General features: G+C 42.5%; 1 protein-coding gene across 1 annotated transcript in view; it reads right to left on the minus strand.

Annotated features, from left to right (window-relative positions):
* The window catches only part of pappa2 (pappalysin 2), a gene marked incomplete at its 3' end in the record, with an annotated part of 201,019 nt that overhangs the window by 36,225 nt on the left and 144,311 nt on the right, over window positions 1-20,483 (minus strand). Inside the window, exons 25-27 of the mRNA XM_080438933.1 lie at window positions 17,269-17,437; window positions 10,953-11,085; window positions 9,600-9,721 (exon numbers count right to left, since the gene is read on the minus strand). Coding sequence (XP_080295059.1) covers window positions 9,600-9,721; window positions 10,953-11,085; window positions 17,269-17,437 — 424 coding nt within the window. The remainder of the gene's footprint in view (window positions 1-9,599; window positions 9,722-10,952; window positions 11,086-17,268; window positions 17,438-20,483) is intronic.

The following is a 20,483-nucleotide window of genomic DNA, read 5'->3' on the forward strand; positions in this document are numbered from 1 at the left end:
CTGTGTAATCAGAGACTCAGAGCACCTGCTCATGTCAACCTGCGCTGCTTGATTGTATGCTTTATCCAACATGCCAGCCATGTAAACAAACAAACCATGTCATTTACAACTAAACGTTGCTCTCAAGAATGTTTTTGAAAACATTTGAGAAATAGATGATGCAATGAGTGATTCTATTTGATCCTCTGCACTTCCTTGTTTATCGTGGCGCACCGACGCAAGAATATCAAAACGCTCGCCCCAAAACACCGGCGGTATTATACGCAAATCCGGTGCTAAACAACGGGGGCGAGTGTGTTTTGGGGCGAGTCTGTCATTTTTTTTCCGAGGCGAACTTGTCCGCCCAGCCGAATACTTATGGAATACTTTCTTTGCCGTAAGCAAGGAAATACTTCGTTTTGTTGTCACTTTTGGGACAATTTATTAATGCATTTATTAAGTAGCCGTGTAATAAGCGGGATAATGTATGGGGAGGTGGTCATTATTGAAATTTAAAGCCCTTCAGGGTGATTATGCACCTCGGCGGACATTTCAATAATGACCACCTCCCCATATATTATCCCTTGCATAACGGCCTCCGCGTGCACGACATGCTCTGGAAGAAAGATCATACAACAGTTTACAGTTTAGGCATTTAGCGCACGCTCATCATAATACATCAAATGCATAGAAATAGTAATCTAATAATAAAGTAATACATAAGTAAACCAATAATCTAGTAATAACTAATACATACGTAAACCGAGAATCTATCATCAGAAACTATACATCAGAAACTATCCACACAATAGGATGCCAGGTCAACAATGACCTGGCATCTGTCTACATAACATGCCATCTAAGTTACATTTTAGCCTTTGCATAATCCTGCAAGGTCGTCAAGGCTAGGACAAGAAACGACGCGACGCGACGCGACGCGACAACACACAGCAACACACAACACAACAACACACAACACAACACAACAACACAGCATATCACTCAGCATTACAGCGTTTCTTCTTCTCTACTGCAAAGGGGTTTGAGCAGTGGTCTAAAGTAACTAAGTGCATTTACTTAAGTACTGTACTTGAAGTACAGTTTTGGGGTGTTTGTATTTTATACTAGAGTATTTCCAATTTTCAGTACTTTTGCTTCTACTCCACTACATCTCAGAGGCTGTTACTCCACTACAATTATTTGAGAACTTGAGTTAATTGCTACTTTGTAGTATTTGATTATTATTATTACAAAACAAACGTTACCCACATTTCGGCCATTTGAAAATAGCCGATCTACAAGCTCATAATCGCGACGCATTGTGTACACCCCCCCCAATTAAATGGAGCCCTGGTCTTTTGTAATGCAATAACGTCTGCCTGAAAATAACAGGGGGATAATAAAGAAAACTGACCACCGTGTTTGGATGTAAAAAAAAATAAAAAGAAAAAAAGAAGAGAAAAATAAATTGGCTGCACGCGTTAATAAAACAAATGAAAGAATGATTGTTTGATGTTTTTCTGAGGGTTTTCTGGATGGATTCCCTTTGAGGATCAAGAACCTTTTTTTTCTTTTCTCTTTTTTTAACTGAAATGAAGTTTTCTGAATCAACAGAATTCCTTCAGCAGTTCTAGAGGATAATACTGTACTATATACTACTATATATATACTATATATATACACTATATACTATAATACTCTACCAACCAGCTTTGATACCGACTGATCACAATCAAATCTACAAATCCACCACTGGATAGATCTGCTCACGCATTGTGAGCAGATCTACAAGCATTGTAGATATTTCGGCAAATAGGTTTGGTGTAGAGGACCTGGTTTAACCCATTAAGACCGGGAACGCATTTTTAGATTTTTTTGTCTATTCAAAAGTAGCAGATCTACAAGCTCATAGCGCGGAACTGAGTGCCGCGGTATGGGTATGAGCTCGTAGATCTGCTATTTTTTTGCTGATAATGCTTGCAAACCTTTGAATATATATATATATATATATATACGTATTTTTTTTAAAGGAATATCAAATCTTTGTTTCTGGGGGATTCTATAAAATGTCTTCTAAATCCTAAACAGTTTATTTTTTTAAGTGTATGTTGCTATATTAGACGGTGCATGGTTCTCAAACTTTTTTCCATGACAAAGGACCCTGAGAATGATATGTACTGTATTTGGCCACGGACCCCCATCTCGAAATATGTTGTTCCAGGGGACCCCCCCATGAAGCAAAGATTTGAGTTAAAAATGTTCGCCTTAAAAATATAGATATATTCAGAGATTTGCACACATTTTCACAACTTTCTTTTTCGAAAGAAATAGCAGATATACAAGCTCATAGGTAAAGTGGTTAAAGTGGTTAATGGACGCCATGATTGACGGACAAAGAGTGCGCACGCGAGAGAGATAGCTAGATAGCGGCGACTCCCCTCTGCCTCCGCACGAGGTTTTGGGGAGAGATAACACGATACCTCCATACCAACGACGGCGCCAGAAGATATGGTGCAAGCATAGCGCTCAGATATCCCGGCCAACTATGTGATGACCTCTGGTGAGGAGGCCTGGAAACCTGGCTGACTGACTGACCACCCGGCCGGCAGGGAGACGATGATGGGGAAGTGTTTACGCCAGCGTTAACGTTAACCCTTCAAGACCGGGGAACGCATCCGTGTCATTTTATACGATTTTTTTTGGCTATGTATAAAAAAAATAGCAGATATTCAAGCTCATAGAGTCCCGCGTTATGAGCTTGTAGATCTGCTATTTATTTATTTTTAATCGTGAAAATGTGCGCAAATCTTTAGTTTGAATATATATATACTTTTTTTTTAAGGCGAAAGTTTTTAACTCAAATCTTTGCTTCTGGGGGATTTTACAAATGTCTTCAAAATTCTGACAGTTCATTTTTCCTAAAGTTTTTTATACAAAGGGTATTTTTTTTTTTTTACTTATGTTGCTATATTATCAATGGTTTTCAAACTTTTTTCATGTCAAGGACCCCTAAAATAATATGCATTTAACCGCGGACTCCCTCCCATCTAAAAATATTTTGTTCCAGGGACCCCCAGACGTAAAAAAATGTATATAAAAGATTTGAACACATTTTCACGATTAAAAAAAAATAATAGCAGATTTACAAGCTCATAGCGCGGCACTCTGTGCCGCGCTATGAGCTTGTAGATCTGCTATTTTTGAGCGGTCAACAAAATCTTAAAATGACACACATGCGTTCCCTTCCCGGCCTTAAAGGGTTAAGAAAGAGGTTCCTGAGAGAGATCGCTATTGGGAAACGTCTTTTTTAACCCCTTAAGACCGGGAAAGCATCGGTGTCCTTTATTTTTTATTTTAAATGGTTATACTTTACGGCCGCCCCGTGTGAGCTTGTAGATCTGTTATTTATGAAGAATCGTGAAAAATGTTGCACGTTTTTTTTATTTTAGATTTTTAACTCCAATCTTTGCTTCTGGGGGGAAGGGGGGGGGGGAGGGGGGACCCTGGAAGCAAAGATGTATTTGGCTATTCAAAAATAGCAGATCTTTTGTAGATCTGCTATTTTTGAAAAATCTTGAAAATTTGTTTCGATAAATTAGAGCTAAAAAGCATTATTTTACACGTTGGCTATTCAAAAATAGCAGATCTACAAGCTCATAGCGCGGCACCGAGTGCCGCGCTACGAGCTTGTAGATCTGTTATTTTAGAAAAATCGTGAAAATGTGTGCAAATCTTTAAATATATATATACAAATGTTTTACTCAGATCTGTGCTTCTAAGAACAACATATCTTGAGATGGGGGTCCGTGGGGGTCCATGGCCAAATACATGAAAAAGTCTGAACAACATACGGTACGTTTTTCAGAAAACTGTTAGGATTTAGAAGACATTTTATAGAATGGGCTTCAGGTCTTAATGGGTTAATGAAAAACAAACCGTGTGCCTTGACCTCGAACCAAGAGCCAACTCTCCTAGGTTTTGGCCCATGATACCACGGTGAAACGTGTGTGTGTGTGTGTGTGTGCGTGTGCGTGTGCGTGTGTGTGTGTGTGGTAAATGGATTGGTGAGAGGTATGATGTCATAGAAAGCCTTTAGTGTTGATGCCAGTAAAGTGTGATTGTCAGAAAGGTTAAAACGTTGGGAGTGATTAAACAGACACAAACATTTTGACGCACACAGAGACACACACACACACGCACACGCACACGCACGCACGCACACACGCACACGCACACGCACACGCACACACACACACACACACACACACACACACACACACACAACGTTCCAGTCTGATCCCAGCTGAAGGTTTGAAGGAGGTATTTATGTATCTATGCTCAGTGATGTTAGACTGAAGTGAACTGCTTTGGCTTTGGACGCATTAAGATAAAGATCGTCACATTCTGTGTATTCAAAATGTACAGTGTCTCTATATATATGCATATATATATATATATATATATATATATATATATATATATATATATATATATATAGAGAGAGAGAGAGAGAGAGAGAGAGAGAGAGAGAGAGAGAGAGAGAGAGAGAGAGAGAGAGAGAGAGACTGTATATTGTTCTTTACATTTTACACTTAGTCATATTAGTTCTCTGACTTTCTCTTCATGTTTCCTTCTCTTTGTTTTCCTGTCGCTCAAGATTCAAGGTTGTACTTTATTGTTACATCTTGTATACAGGTACATAAGAGTAAATCTCTCTCTCTCTCTCTCTCTCTCTCTCTCTCTCTCTCTCTCTCTCTCTCTCTCTCTCTCTCTCTCTCTCTCTCTCTCTCTCTCTCTCTCTCTCTCTCTCTCTCTCTCTCTCTCTCTCTCTCTCATATATCAGGTTGATTTGGTAAACAAACTGTTCAACGAAACAAAACAACGGTCACCTGTACTTGACCCACATAGAGTACATGTTGTACTCTATGAATGAATGGATTGTTTATGTACTCTATGAATGAATGAATGTATTGTTTATGTACTCTATGAATGAATGAATGTATTGTTTATGTACTGTATGAATGGATTGTTTATGTACTCTATGAATGAATGAATGTATTGTTTATGTACTGTATGAATGGATTGTTTATGTACTCTATGAATGAATGAATGGATTGTTTATGTACTCTATGGATGAATGGATTGAACAGGAAGCCTTGTCAATAGAAGTGATGCCGTCTAGAAGCAGAAGCTCGGTTTACACAGCAAGAGGTCCGCCGCCCGCCTGGTCCTGGCCCTGCCAGATGTTTAGGTCCATTATTCATCATCATGATGGATCTTTCTGAGCCTCAACCTCGCTGTTTATCAACGGATCGGCTTTCACAACCAAACCGCCTGGCCTCCTGCACGGCCAAAACAACCTTTTCTTTTGCAAGACCTGGCAGGGACCCCATAAAATACCTTTGCTCATTTTGCCCTTCATTTACACAGCAGTTTAATTTAATGAGTTAATAATCCATCTGTAACTCTAGGAGAGTACAACCTGAGAGCAGCACAGACGGTTGACTCATTTAAAAAGCATTATTTTACACTTTGGCTATTAAAAAATAGCAGATCTACAAGCTCGTAGCGCGGCACCGAGTGCCGCGCTACGAGCTTGTAGATCTGCTATTTATGAAAAATCAAGAAAATGTGTGCAAATCATTGAATATATATTTGTTAAAGCGAACATTTTGTATGGGTAAAATAGAGAGGACTAAAGACCTGTACGCCTTTTTAACAAAGCATTGTTCTAGCTACACTGGATTTATTTATTTTATGCCCCCATGTTTTCATTGTTTTGTTTCAGTTTCTTACATGTTTTAATGGTGTGATGATTCTTTTTCATGTTTTATGCCATTGCCTATTGTAGCACTTTGAGATGTTTACATACTGTATGTAAAGTGCATTATAAATAAACACCATTATTATTGCCGGACCCAGGGGGTCTGGCTTACATGAGGCTTTGTACCTGTTTTCTCCACACATGGGCATGGTCACTTTGTCCTTAGGCCCCAGCCATAAAAGTCTGTCCCCCTTTCGTCCATACATGGGCATGTTTTGTACCCGTTTTCTCCATACATGGGCAAAAAACAGGTTTTGGTCACTTTGTCCTTAGAAAGGACAAAGGATGAATGAAAATAATATATATATATTTTTTAGTATGAATAAAGGCTCTACCAGACATGCATCAGCCAATCAAACGCCAGGCTCCACCAGGCCAGCTGCAGGCAGCAGCCATGGAACATGGTTCATGTTGTAATAACAAGACCAAGAGACCTGGTTCTGCCAGACCCAGACTTCACATGACGTGTCAGCCTGTGTCTATGCCCATGTATGGAGTAAACAGGTACAAAACATGCCCATGTATGGACGAAAGGGGGACAGACTTTTATGGCTGGGGCCTAAGGACAAAGTGACCATGGCCATGTATGGAGAAAACAGGTACAAAGCCTCATGTAAGCCAGACCCCCTGGGTCCGGCAAATATATATATTATTTTCATTCATACCGCAAATAGCCGATCTACAAGTTCACTTGCAGATGTTGCCTGTCAGGGTGGGGGGGGGGGGGAGGGTCCCCAGTTCAACATGATTATTTTGGTGGGGGTCACGACCTGAAAAGGTTGAGTCACAGTATGGTGTGCTCTCAACACATTTAACCCATTGAGGACCGAGGTTCCGATTCTGCAAAATGTCTTCTAAATCGGTTTTCCGAAAAACGTATGTTTCTATATCAGTGGTTCTCAAACTTTTTCATGTCAAGGACCCCCAAAATTATATGTATTTGACCGCGGACCCCCATCTCAAAACGTTCTGTTCCAGGGACCCCCCGAGAAGCAAAGATTTGAGTTAAAAACGTTTGCTTTAAAAAAAAGTAGAAGATTTGCACACATTTTCACAACTTTTCAAAAATAGCAGATCTACAAGCTCATAGCGTGGCACTCGGTGCCGCGCTATGAGCTTGTAGATCTGCCATTTTTGAATAGCCAAGGTGTAAAATAATGCTTATTTTTTTAAGCTCAAATCTAAAAACTAAATCTATTAACACATTGGGTGCCAGAGGTTTATTAAAATATTATACGTTGTGCCTGCATTTCTTCCATCCACTTGCGTTATACGTTTCGTGCTGTAGAAGCCCCGATGCGGAAGTGCATGTAAACAAAGCGTGCGTGCGAGACGGCGGAGGGTCCCGACTAACGCCTGGAACAATAATATTTCCAACGTGATCCTCCATTGCAGAGTGATCGCCGATCGAAAACGGCTCGTTTCCACCACGTTAAAAAGAAATGGAGATATTAAGCTTTTAGTCAAGGAGATAACATTGAAAACGCCGACCGGAATTAAGGATTTTTGACATGGAGCCACATCCAGCCTCTTCTTCTCAGAAACTCCTTGGGTGATGTCAAAGTTTCGTTTTAGCGCCCCACGTGGGCCACTCGTATAAAAATAGAATTGGGTCAAAAACGGTCCGGACCGTTTTCGGCACTTCTCGTTTGGATCCTCAAAAACGGTCCGGACCGTTTATGGCACTCGATGTGTTAAATTAAACAAAATCTATTAAACCATCTATTACATCTCTGCCATGGGAGGTTCATACAAGGCCATTCATAGACTTGTACATACATCCACTGGCTAGAAGGCCAGGCCCAGGCCAATACAACTACTAAACACTATACTTAGTTGTTGAGGAAAGGCAGAGCATTACTCATCCAACTCCAGATGTTTCCAGCAGGGCCGTGGAGATGAACTGTGACTTTAAACTCACCTCTAACTATAGTGTGTAAGTAAACCTCCGTATGAGACAACAGACCCTCAAAACCCGTTATGGAGGAAGTACTCGCATGTTTTGCTTTAAAGGTTCTATGACATTCATTTTCACTTTTTTTATTTCTTATGTTTTTTGGGGGGGTTTATGACCTCAAATACACCTAAAAAATCTGAACTTTGAACATTCAGTGGATTTTCTGTGGTCTGGGGTTTTCTGAATAATTAGGCTGAAAAGTAATCTGAGCTTGGCCCTTCGACAGTGAGGTCACAGTCGATTAATCCCACCCACTCTCCTCCTCGCCCCTCCCCTCCCCTATCCTTTCCTTTGGGGGGGCGGAGCAGAGGCGATGATTGACAGGCAAAATCCCTCACCAGCGACACCCGCAGGCCAAGATTTATTTTTTCATTGCAGTTGAAAAGGCTTTAGAAATGTGAGAGAAAAACAACTGCCATGGATCAATGGAGTGGAATTTTTTGTTAGAACTTTCTATACACGTTTGAAGGACCATGACAAAGACTTTTAATGTGTGGTAAAACTGAAAGTCATGAAACCTTTAAGCAAAAGTATCAATACCGCAATGTAGAAATACTCTGTTACAAAGTAGAAGTAGAAGTATCGCCATCAAGATACTTGAAGTACCAAAAGTACCAAATGTAAAAGTGCTCAGTGTGCAGAATCGCGACGCATTGTGAGCTTGTAGATCTGCTATTTTCAAATCCTCTCCTGCAAACTTTGGAAGCCAATGTTAGCCATTTAGGATGGAATATGAAAAATCGGACAGATCTGTGTTGATCACATGACTATACATTGCGTGATTTTTGGACAGAATCTATATGAGTAATTTTTTTTTTACAAAAGTCAGCCTCCTGGTGGCGCTCTAAAAGGCCGATGTGAAAAATGCAGGGCAAAGGTTTTTCCTTAGCCTCTAGGGAGTGTGCGTACAAAGTTTCACGCAGATTGGTGCAGTTATAGGTAAAAACGCAAATCGGCCTGTTATAACGCCACCATGAGGCTGATTTGAAAATGTTGAAGTGGCATTTCTTCCTCGGCCTAGTGGGAATGTGTGTGCAAAGTTTTACGGAAATTGCACGTTCATGATTTGAGGTATTTTCTTCAAAACAAACCAATCCTGCAAACTTTGGAAGCCAACCTTAGGCAATCAGGATGGAATATAGAAAATCTGACAGATCTGTTTTGATCACATGACTATAGAGATACTGTGTACCGATTTGTGTGATATTTGGACAAAATCTGGAGGAGTAATTTGAGTGTTTTGCACAAATTGGCCTCCTGGTGGCGCAATAACAGGCCAATCTGAAAAAAAATCATGGCATAGGTTCTGAATTGGCATCCAGGGAGTGTGTGTGCACAGTTCCGCAGTAGCCTGAGGCTACGAGCTCAATCGATGGTCTTGAAAGGCGGAGCCAAACACAGCCGCCCGGATTTGTGCGTGGCTTCCTATTGCTTCACCAATCTATGTCCCCGCCTCCCCTCCCCTCCCCCCCCCGGCCTGTGCACGGAGCACGCTGACGTCACCAAATTTAGAGCGACGCCCCTCTGCACTCTGATTGGTTAGGAGATAACAAGGTCTAAGACCATCGTTCCTGCATGGCTCCCCCAGGCTTTTTTTCTTTTGTAAAAAAAAAAAAGCATGGGTTTCCGAGGCTAGTTCCGCAGTGACCGGACCAACGGTGCCGGAGATTAGCTGCTCACGGACAGACGGACACACAGACACACACACACGCACACACACACGGACGGACGGACGGACACACGGAAGGACGGACAGGGTGCAAAACATAGTCTCGGCCACGCCTTTCTGCCTGGCGGAGACAAATAGTAGTTCGGGGACCCATGCGGGCGAGTTTTTACCTGAACCCTGGTGGGCAGCATCCAGTGCTTGACGGAGTCGGGTGAGGTCCCGTTGGACAGGACCACCGGGTCACGCAGGTCCATGTCTAACGCCACCATGCATGTCGGGTAGCAAACAGCACCTGCAAGAAGAGAAAAGAGGGCAGGAGGGGAGGGGGGGGGGGGGGGGGTTCAGAGTAAAAAAATAACACACTTTATACCTCGCGCCCGCATGCAGCTTTCATTTGCATCTGTTGAATTTATTCATGTGCAAACAGAGAGGGAAAAAAAACAGAATTTCAGACCACTCCGTCATGTGTGGTTTGGACACTTGGCTGTTAGCGCCATGAAGAGTTTTAGCACCTGCTGCTGTTGCTCCTTCACTCTGTAGCGCCTGGAGGGAAACCTGCAGTAACACCAGTGTTGATTTCCTCCACTAAAACTATGACGAAAAATGTTGGTCGACTACCTTTTTCTCACTGACGAAAACTACATAACAACTATATAAAAACTAAGCTATACGGTGACTAAAACTAAGACTAAATATATTGACAATAAAAAAAATGTAATAAAAAAAAAACTAGACTAAAATGTTAGTCTAGTTCTAGTGGAGAAGAACTAAAAGACAAGTCATTTTATGTTTGGTTGCACTCAGGTGTTGCGCTCTGAAAATAGCAGATCTACAAGCTCACAATGCGTCACGCTGCGACGCATTGTGAGCTATTTTCAGCATGCGAGTGTAAATCAGCCATTGCGACGTCAACATACATTTTAGTCGACAATAATCTTATGATATTTAGTCGACTGAAATATGACTAATACTAAATGGAATTTGATTCAAAAGACTATGAATAAAACTAAGATACAAAATTGCTGTCAAAATCAACACAACCCACTGAGCATTTTTCGTGCTATTATACGTCTAAAATACGTCTAAGGGCTAGTCTAACACCGGGTTATAATTGGTCTAACAGTGAAAGTTTTTTGACGTCTAGGCTTAGCCTAGACGTTGATTAGCTGTTTTTTAAGCGTCTATTTATAGACCGTCTATATTATAGCCGTTGAAATGACTTCTATAATATAGACGTCTATATACAGACGCTTAAAAAACAGCTAATCAACGTCTAGGCTAAGCCTAGACGCCTAAAAACCTTTCACTGTTAGACCAATTATAACCCGGTTTTAGGTCTAATAGCCGACTATGGCTCAGTGGTATACTCTTTAGCATTATCTCTAGGCTCCATCATCTCTGCTCACAAGCTCTCCTATCACTGTTTTGCTGATGACACTCGACTGTTTCATCTCACTGTCACTGCAAGGTGCTAAGTAAGCCTCCATACTGAGACAGACGGTGTGATGGTGGGACAAACTCACCGACGGTCATCTCCTGGTCACAGCTGTACTCCACAGAGTTGAGGTCTTCGGGGGGAGAGCACGCCCCCTGGAGGCGGGAGCACATGGCAAAGTCTTTGGTCCACAGGCCGTCCTTAGTGCAGCGGATGGTGCTCTGTGTTAGGAGACAAGACACATGATGCTCTCACATGGTGTTCTGTTAGGAGACAAACACATGGTGTTCTGTTAGGAGACAAACACATGGTGCTCTCTGTTAGGAGACAAACACATGGTGTTCTCTGTTAGGAGACAAACACATGGTGCTCTCTGTTAGGAGACAAACACATGGTGTTCTCTGTTAGGAGACAAACACATGGTGTTCTCTGTTAGGAGACAAACACATGGTGTTCTCTGTTAGGAGACAAACACATGGTGCTCTCTGTTAGGAGACAAACACATGGTGCTCTCTGTTAGGAGACAAACACATGGTGCTCTGTGTTAGGAGACAAACACATGGTGTTCTCTGTTAGGAGACAAACACATGGTGCTCTGTTAGGAGACAAACACATGGTCTCTGTTAGGAGACAAACACATGGTCTCTCTTAGGAGACAAACACATGGTGCTCTGTTAGGAGACAAGACACATGGTGTTCTCTGTTAGGAGACAAACACATGGTGCTCTGTTAGGAGACAAACACATGGTCTCTGTTAGGAGACACACACATGGTGCTCTCTGTTAGGAGACAAACACATGGTGCTCTGTTAGGAGACAAACACATGGTGCTCTCTGTTAGGAGACAAACACATTGTCTCTGTTAGGAGACAAACACATGGTGCTCTGTTAGGAGACAAACACATGGTGCTCTGTTAGGAGACAAACACATGGTGCTCTGTTAGGAGACAAACACATGGTGCTCTGTTAGGAGACAAACACATGGTGCTCTCTGTTAGGAGACAAACACATGGTGCTCTGTTAGGAGACAAACACATGGTGCTCTCTGTTAGGAGACAAACACATGGTGCTCTGTGTTAGGAGACAAACACATGGTGCTCTCTGTTAGGAGACAAACACATGGTGCTCTGTTAGGAGACAAACACATGGTGCTCTGTGTTAGGAGACAAACACATGGTGCTCTCTGTTAGGAGACAAACACATGGTGCTCTCTGTTAGGAGACAAACACATGGTACTCTGTTAGGAGACAAACACATGGTGCTCTCTGTTAGGAGACAAACACATGGTGCTCTGTTAGGAGACAAACACATGGTGCTCTCTGTTAGGAGACAAACACATGGTGTTCTGTTAGGAGACAAACACATGGTGTTCTGTTAGGAGACAAACACATGGTGCTCTCTGTTAGGAGACAAACACATGGTGTTCTCTGTTAGGAGACAAACACATGGTGCTCTCTGTTAGGAGACAAACACATGGTGTTCTCTGTTAGGAGACAAACACATGGTGTTCTCTGTTAGGAGACAAACACATGGTGTTCTCTGTTAGGAGACAAACACATGGTGCTCTCTGTTAGGAGACAAACACATGGTGCTCTCTGTTAGGAGACAAACACATGGTGCTCTGTGTTAGGAGACAAACACATGGTGTTCTCTGTTAGGAGACAAACACATGGTGCTCTGTTAGGAGACAAACACATGGTCTCTGTTAGGAGACAAACACATGGTCTCTCTTAGGAGACAAACACATGGTGCTCTGTTAGGAGACAAGACACATGGTGTTCTCTGTTAGGAGACAAACACATGGTGCTCTGTTAGGAGACAAACACATGGTCTCTGTTAGGAGACACACACATGGTGCTCTCTGTTAGGAGACAAACACATGGTGCTCTGTTAGGAGACAAACACATGGTGCTCTCTGTTAGGAGACAAACACATTGTCTCTGTTAGGAGACAAACACATGGTGCTCTGTTAGGAGACAAACACATGGTGCTCTGTTAGGAGACAAACACATGGTGCTCTGTTAGGAGAAACACATGGTGCTCTGTTAGGAGACAAACACATGGTGCTCTGTTAGGAGACAAACACATGGTACTCTGTTAGGAGACAAACACATGGTGCTCTGTTAGGAGACAAACACATGGTGCTCTGTTAGGAGACAAACACATGGTGCTCTGTTAGGAGACAAACACATGGTGCTCTGTTAGGAGACAAACACATGGTGCTCTCTGTTAGGAGACAAACACATGGTGCTCTGTTAGGAGACAAACACATGGTGCTCTGTTAGGAGACAAACACATGGTGCTCTGTTAGGAGACAAACACATGGTGCTCTCTGTTAGGAGACAAACACATGGTGCTCTGTTAGGAGACAAACACATGGTGCTCTGTTAGGAGACAAACACATGGTGCTCTGTTAGGAGACAAACACATGGTACTCTGTTAGGAGACAAACACATGGTGCTCTGTTAGGAGACAAACACATGGTGCTCTGTTAGGAGACAAACACATGGTGCTCTGTTAGGAGACAAACACATGGTGCTCTGTTAGGACACAAACACATGGTGCTCTGTTAGGAGACAAACACATGGTGCTCTGTTAGGAGACAAACACATGGTGCTCTGTTAGGAGACAAACACATGGTGCTCTGTTAGGAGACAAACACATGGTGCTCTGTTAGGAGACAAACACATGGTGCTCTCTGTTAGGAGACAAACACATGGTGCTCTGTTAGGAGACAAACACATGGTGCTCTCTGTTAGGAGACAAACACATGGTGCTCTGTGTTAGGAGACAAACACATGGTGCTCTCTGTTAGGAGACAAACACATGGTGCTCTGTTAGGAGACAAACACATGGTGCTCTGTGTTAGGAGACAAACACATGGTGCTCTCTGTTAGGAGACAAACACATGGTGCTCTCTGTTAGGAGACAAACACATGGTACTCTGTTAGGAGACAAACACATGGTGCTCTCTGTTAGGAGACAAACACATGGTGCTCTGTTAGGAGACAAACACATGGTGCTCTCTGTTAGGAGACAAACACATGGTGTTCTGTTAGGAGACAAACACATGGTGTTCTGTTAGGAGACAAACACATGGTGCTCTCTGTTAGGAGACAAACACATGGTGTTCTCTGTTAGGAGACAAACACATGGTGCTCTCTGTTAGGAGACAAACACATGGTGTTCTCTGTTAGGAGACAAACACATGGTGTTCTCTGTTAGGAGACAAACACATGGTGCTCTCTGTTAGGAGACAAACACATGGTGCTCTCTGTTAGGAGACAAACACATGGTGCTCTGTGTTAGGAGACAAACACATGGTGTTCTCTGTTAGGAGACAAACACATGGTGCTCTCTGTTAGGAGACAAACACATGGTGCTCTGTGTTAGGAGACAAACACATGGTGCTCTCTGTTAGGAGACAAACACATGGTGCTCTGTGTTAGGAGACAAACACATGGTGCTCTATGTTAGGACACAAACACATGGTGCTCTGTTAGGAGACAAACACATGGTGCTCTCTGTTAGGACACAAACACATGGTGCTCTCCTAGGAGACAAACACATGATGCTCTCTGTTAGGAGACAAACACATGGTGCTCTCTGTTAGGAGACAAACACATGGTGCTCTGTGTTAGGAGACAAACACATGGTGCTCTCTGTTAGGAGACAAACACATGGTGCTCTCTGTTAGGAGACAAACACATGGTGCTCTGTTAGGAGACAAACACATGGTGCTCTCTGTTAGGAGACAAACACATGGTGCTCTGTTAGGAGACAAACACATGGTGCTCTGTGTTAGGAGACAAACACATGGTGCTCTGTGTTAGGAGACAAACACATGGTGCTCTGTTAGGAGACAAACACATGGTGCTCTGTTAGGAGACAAACACATGGTGCTCTCTGTTAGGAGACAAACACATGGTGCTCTCTGTTAGGAGACAAACACATGGTGCTCTGTTAGGAGACAAACACATGGTGCTCTCTGTTAGGAGACAAACACATGGTGCTCTGTGTTAGGAGACAAACACATGGTGCTCTGTGTTAGGAGACAAACACATGGTGCTCTGTTAGGAGACAAACACATGGTGCTCTGTTAGGAGACAAACACATGGTGCTCTCTGTTAGGAGACAAACACATGGTGCTCTGTTAGGAGACAAACACATGGTGCTCTCTGTTAGGAGACAAACACATGGTGCTCTGTTAGGAGACAAGACACACCTTTTATTTAGAGACATTTCCGACACAATGTGTTCCTTTTCTATACCGATTCCGATTACCCAGAACATGCGTATCGGTCGATGCAGAGTACCGATCTGATACCAGTTGTGTAATATGAACAAATCTAAGACAGTGCTTCTCAAAGTTGGGGTCCATGCAGGGATCCTCAGGGTTCGTTGAGGAGGGTTCCAAATGGACCCTTACAGGTCTGTAACTCACTGTAACTAAAGACCTGCTCTGTCTGAGCTGACTGATGGATGACAGCAGTGTTGATTTTGACAGCAAATTTTGATTTAGTCATAGTCTTTTGAATAAAATTCCATTTAGTTTAAGTCATATTTTAGTCATCTGAAATGTTTTAGTTTTTGTCTGTGAACATTTTTGAACAGTTTTAGTCGACAAAATCAACACTGGTTGGTACAGGTGTACTTACGTTGTCATTAGTCATAGTGCAGAGCGTTGGTACGCGTTGGTACAGGCAGTGTCGGGGAAATTCACTTTCTGCATGAACTAGTTCAAAGTTCAGTTCACAAATTTTAAAATGAACTAGTTCAGTTCATAGTTCATAATTCAACATTTTGAACTAAAGTTCATGGTTCCAAAAATGAACTCGTTTAGTTCTTCTTTTTTTTGTGTACATTGTGATTGCTTTGCCGTTTGTAACTTTTTATTTTACTATTATAATAAAATAAAATAAAAATAAGTTCACATCTGTGCTGCTTATTAACCCCCCTGCTTATTAACCCCCCTCCTCACCTCCCCCCATCCTCCCCTCCCTCCCACATATTTATATACATATGTGGGAGGGAGGGGAGGATGGGGGGAAGGGGAGGAGGGGGGTTCGCAATATATGGAGGGGGGGGGGGGGTCATATACGACAGCACCACGCTACTTGGCCGCTAACGGTGGACTACTGGCCCGCCAGTGCTACGCCGGGTGGGCGCTCCGCACTGCGCATGGTTAACGATGATAAGGACGGCATGTGGAGACCGCGGATCCCGACAGGCGGACGCTCCGGTCGGCGGGGCGTGGAGACGTCGTCACATTGGAAATCTGGCAGGATTTTCTACCTGGGTTGCTGCGACCTATTATTTGTCAAAATTATTGCAACAGCCTAGCTCTGGTCCGTAGCCTGAACTCCTTCAGGCTACGGACCAGAGCTAGCCACAGCCCATATAGAACCGCAGACAGCAACCAGCGACGACCCCCCTGTCTGGAATGTCACCGGTAAAACCCGTATTTCTCGAAACATGTACAAATGCAAAATATAAGGTGCTTACCCGCTTGCCCCAAATGTTAACTAGGTGTCCGGAGTGTTTGTGTAATGCCTTAGTCCATATTTTTCAATAAAGAAGTGTTTTACTCCCGTCTGTGTCCAATTCTGTCGGAAGTTCCCAATGGGTGGTAGTGGCAGCGCGCATCCGGTGAAAGCCGGAATTACACTCAATGTAAACAGGAAGTAAACGAGGGGGGGGATGGCGTTCGGCCACAGACGGGATTAAAACACTTCTTTATTGAAAAACGTTAATACATTGCACAAACACTCCGGACACCTAGTTAACATTTGGGGTAAGCACCTTATATTTTGCATTTGTGAGAGAGCGCCGTTCACAAACGCCAGAATGAACGCGTTCACAATAACGTTCATCTAGTGGAAATACAGTATGTTCACAGTCACGTTCGCCCAAAAAATCAACGAGTTCATGAACGATCATTCAGGCACAACACTGGGTACACAGGTGTACTTACATTGTCTACATCGTCGGGGCGTTGCAGCGTACAGACAGAGCGTTGGTACAGGTGTACTTACATTGTCTACATCGTCGGGGCGTTGCAGCGTACAGACAGAGCGTTGGTACAGGTGTACTTACATTGTCTACATCGTCGGGGCGTTGCAGCGTACAGACAGAGCGTTGGTACAGGTGTACTTACATTGTCTACATCGTCGGGGCGTTGCAGCGTACAGACAGAGCGTTGGTACAGGTGTACTTACATTGTCTACATCGTCAGGTTATTGCAGCGTACAGACAGAGCGTTGGTACAGGTGTACTTACATTGTCTACATCGTCAGGGCATTGCAGCGTACAGACAGAGCGTTGGTACAGGTGTACTTACATTGTCTACATCGTCAGGTTATTGCAGCGTACAGACAGAGCGTTGGTACAGGACAGTGTACTTACATTGTCTACATCGTCGGGGCACTGCAGCGTACAGACAGAGTCGTAGTGCAGAGCGTTGGTACAGGTGTACATGCCCTGGAAGACGTCCGGCAGTGCCGGGCACGACACGGGCACACACGCCAGCTGGTCCCACTGGCCTCCCTCCTGGCACACCACCTTCATGTATTTCCTGATGTGCATGAACAACGTTGTCATGTCAAACGTTTTTTTGGTTAACAAAAAAGATCATTATGAATAAATGACTCTGTCTCTGACACACCGACTTAGAAAAGAATGTGCTGATGAAGCCACTGTCGTGGATTTCTGGATCAATCAGCCATCGATGAGGCACATAGGAATCGAGACAATATTCTAGGTCATACATGGGCAGCTGGCGGCCCGGGGGCCACATGCGGCCCCCACCTTCGCCCGCAGGTTAATATCAGAATAGTGATTTATTATTGATTTCAGCTGTTACGAATCCAAACATGCAATCATGACCCACTTTAATTACTTCAGTCTATATTAGTAGCTTAATGACTATTATTACAATTCTATTGTAATTTTTATGTCCAATGTATTTGTATTTAAAGTAATACTAGGTAACGTTTTCAACAAAACTAAAGTTAAATTGTATATCTTTTGTGAGTGGCAAAAGTTTCACAACACCCACTCCATGAATTTCACCCCCGGAAGCCTTTTATTTATATATTTTCTATTGAACGTGGACGGGGGGGACTTTCCCGGGAAATTGACGTCATCTGGCCGGAAAACGGAGGTGGAAATGCACTGGTTTCCTGTTTGGCCAGGAACTACCGCAACGGTTTCCTGTTTGGCCAGGAACTACCGTGCTAATAACAAAAAGGAACCTCACGCTGATTTAAGAGAATGTAGGATTGGAAGATCGAAAAAGAACAGAAAAAGAAAGCACAGCTCATGGTAACTAATGCTCCACTGGCTAAGAGAAACGATCCGTAGATAGTATAAAACAATTAAAAGATCGCTTTTTGAAACGCTTCCAGCTTCCGGTGAAAATGAATGGAATTCTGGGTAATCGAGGACTACGGAAATTGTATGCAGTGACGGTAGTGACCAGCAGAGGTTGCTAAAAATCGTTATTTGTGATTCTGCATTGTACAACTTTAAGTTCACAAAGTTAACATTTAAGTATAACTAAATGCTTTTGAAATAAAATAAAACGGCTACTTTTTAGGATTCCAATTCAAACATAGCAAAAAATAAATCTGAATTCCAATAATAAAATCGTAAAAATACCCGATCTACATGCTCAAAACGCGTCGCACTGCGTCACGTTTTGAGCTTGTAGATCTGCTATTTTTGCTACTTTTGCGTGACATAGAATGGTCCGACAGTATGTGCAATGTGTCTTCTCTGGAGTGAGTGTGGAAATACAGGGGCCCTCTCCATCAACAAAGTTGCCCCCATGCACCCCTGCCCGTAGTAGAATGTACATAATAATTATTTGTGTGAACATGTCTACAGTAATCACATCAGTGACCATTTCAAGCTGTTTCATAGGCGTACGCACTCTCACGTGTTGGACCAATAACGTGTCAGGCATTGTTAAAAAGTTTACACATATTTCTAAGTAAAAAAACAACAACTCATAAAGATATCCAGGTGCAAAATGGGTCGATGCATGAAATAAGCTAAATGTCAATGTACTGTACAGTATGTCTGGCATATCTGTGCACAGCTTGATACAGACCCCAAAGACAATACAATCTGCAATGTTAATTCAATGTTAATTTATCCATTTGTAATGTTAATTTATCAAATGGATTTGATTGCATTTGTATACACACCCAGCACTGTAAGTACTGTACTTAAAGAGGTGGTGCCATGTTTTTGCACTTTTTCTGTTTTTCATGTGTCTATGAGGTTGATAGAACTTCATTAAGCCCCCCGGTGGTGTTTTTATGGTGTTTTATGTCTTCTCTGACTATTTGGAGTTTTTTCCTGGAGGCTGAAACCTTGAGGGTCAAATGTGCCAATAGAGAAACAGCTCTTTAGTGACATCACAAAGCCCACACCCTCCCCCTCATTATCATAACACAACAGGTGTGGGCATGAGGAGGAGGAGGGACTAGGACAGGTGGGTGGTGCTAAGGTGGTGGAGGAGGTGCTAAGGTGAGAACCAGGTATACTTAATGCACTGGTGGGTGTGTCTACATAAAAACAACATTTTAACACTTACTGTACACTTTTTTGTTGAAAAAAATCCTTACATAATAATAATACCTTATGATCAGGTTTTAGGGTTGAAAAATATCATGGCACTCCATCTTTAAGTACAATGTTGAGGTGTTTGTACTTTACTTGAGTATTTCCAATTTCCAATGCTTTTACTTCTACTCCACTACATCTCAGAGGCATATTGTGTACTTTTACTCTATACTATTATTTGAAATCTTTAGTTACTTTAGATTTGGATTATTATTATACATTTCGGCCATTTGAAAATGACAAATGGACGGCTTGTAGATGACAGATCTACAAGCTCACAATGGGTCACGATGCGACGCATTGTGAGCTCTGCTATTTTCAAAAGATGTTTATACATTTGAAAACTTGAAATGGGTCATTCTGCATAATGAATACTTTTACTTCTGGTACTTTAAGTACATTTTGATGCCAATACTTTTGTACTTTTACTCAAGTACATTTTGAATTCCGGACTTTTACTGAATATGTAACGGAGTATTTCTATATTGCACTATTGATACTTTTACGTAGTACGTACTTACTTTTACTTTTAAATACAACATGTGAGCACTTTTTCCACCACTGGTACCCAGACAGATCTCACACACCAGAAAACCAGCACAGACTCCAGTATCCGTCACACATTTCATACACTAGCCTAGACTCAAACCAGCTTAAGCGGATATAAACTTTTCCCCCAGCATCTGCCTCCGCTCCTAATAGAAAACCCACACGTCATTAACAGCATAGAAATCGCATTTAATAATGAACAAAGTCGCCCAATGAATACAATTGGCAACGCAATAATGAGGCCGCGTTTGCGCCGGTACAAACTTTATTGGAGGCTTTTGTGAGCACGTTTTAGAAAACCCAATACTGTTTGCAGGTGATGGACCTAAAAATACATTTTTAACCCATTAAGACCGGGAAAGAATGTGTTTTGATTTTTTGTATTTCTTTGGCTATTAAGAAAATAGAAGATCTACAAGCTCGTAGCTATGAGCTTGTAG

This window comes from Gymnoscopelus braueri (genome assembly GCF_963280865.1).
Source record: "Gymnoscopelus braueri genome assembly, chromosome: 10".
Lineage (NCBI taxonomy): Eukaryota > Metazoa > Chordata > Actinopteri > Myctophiformes > Myctophidae > Gymnoscopelus > Gymnoscopelus braueri.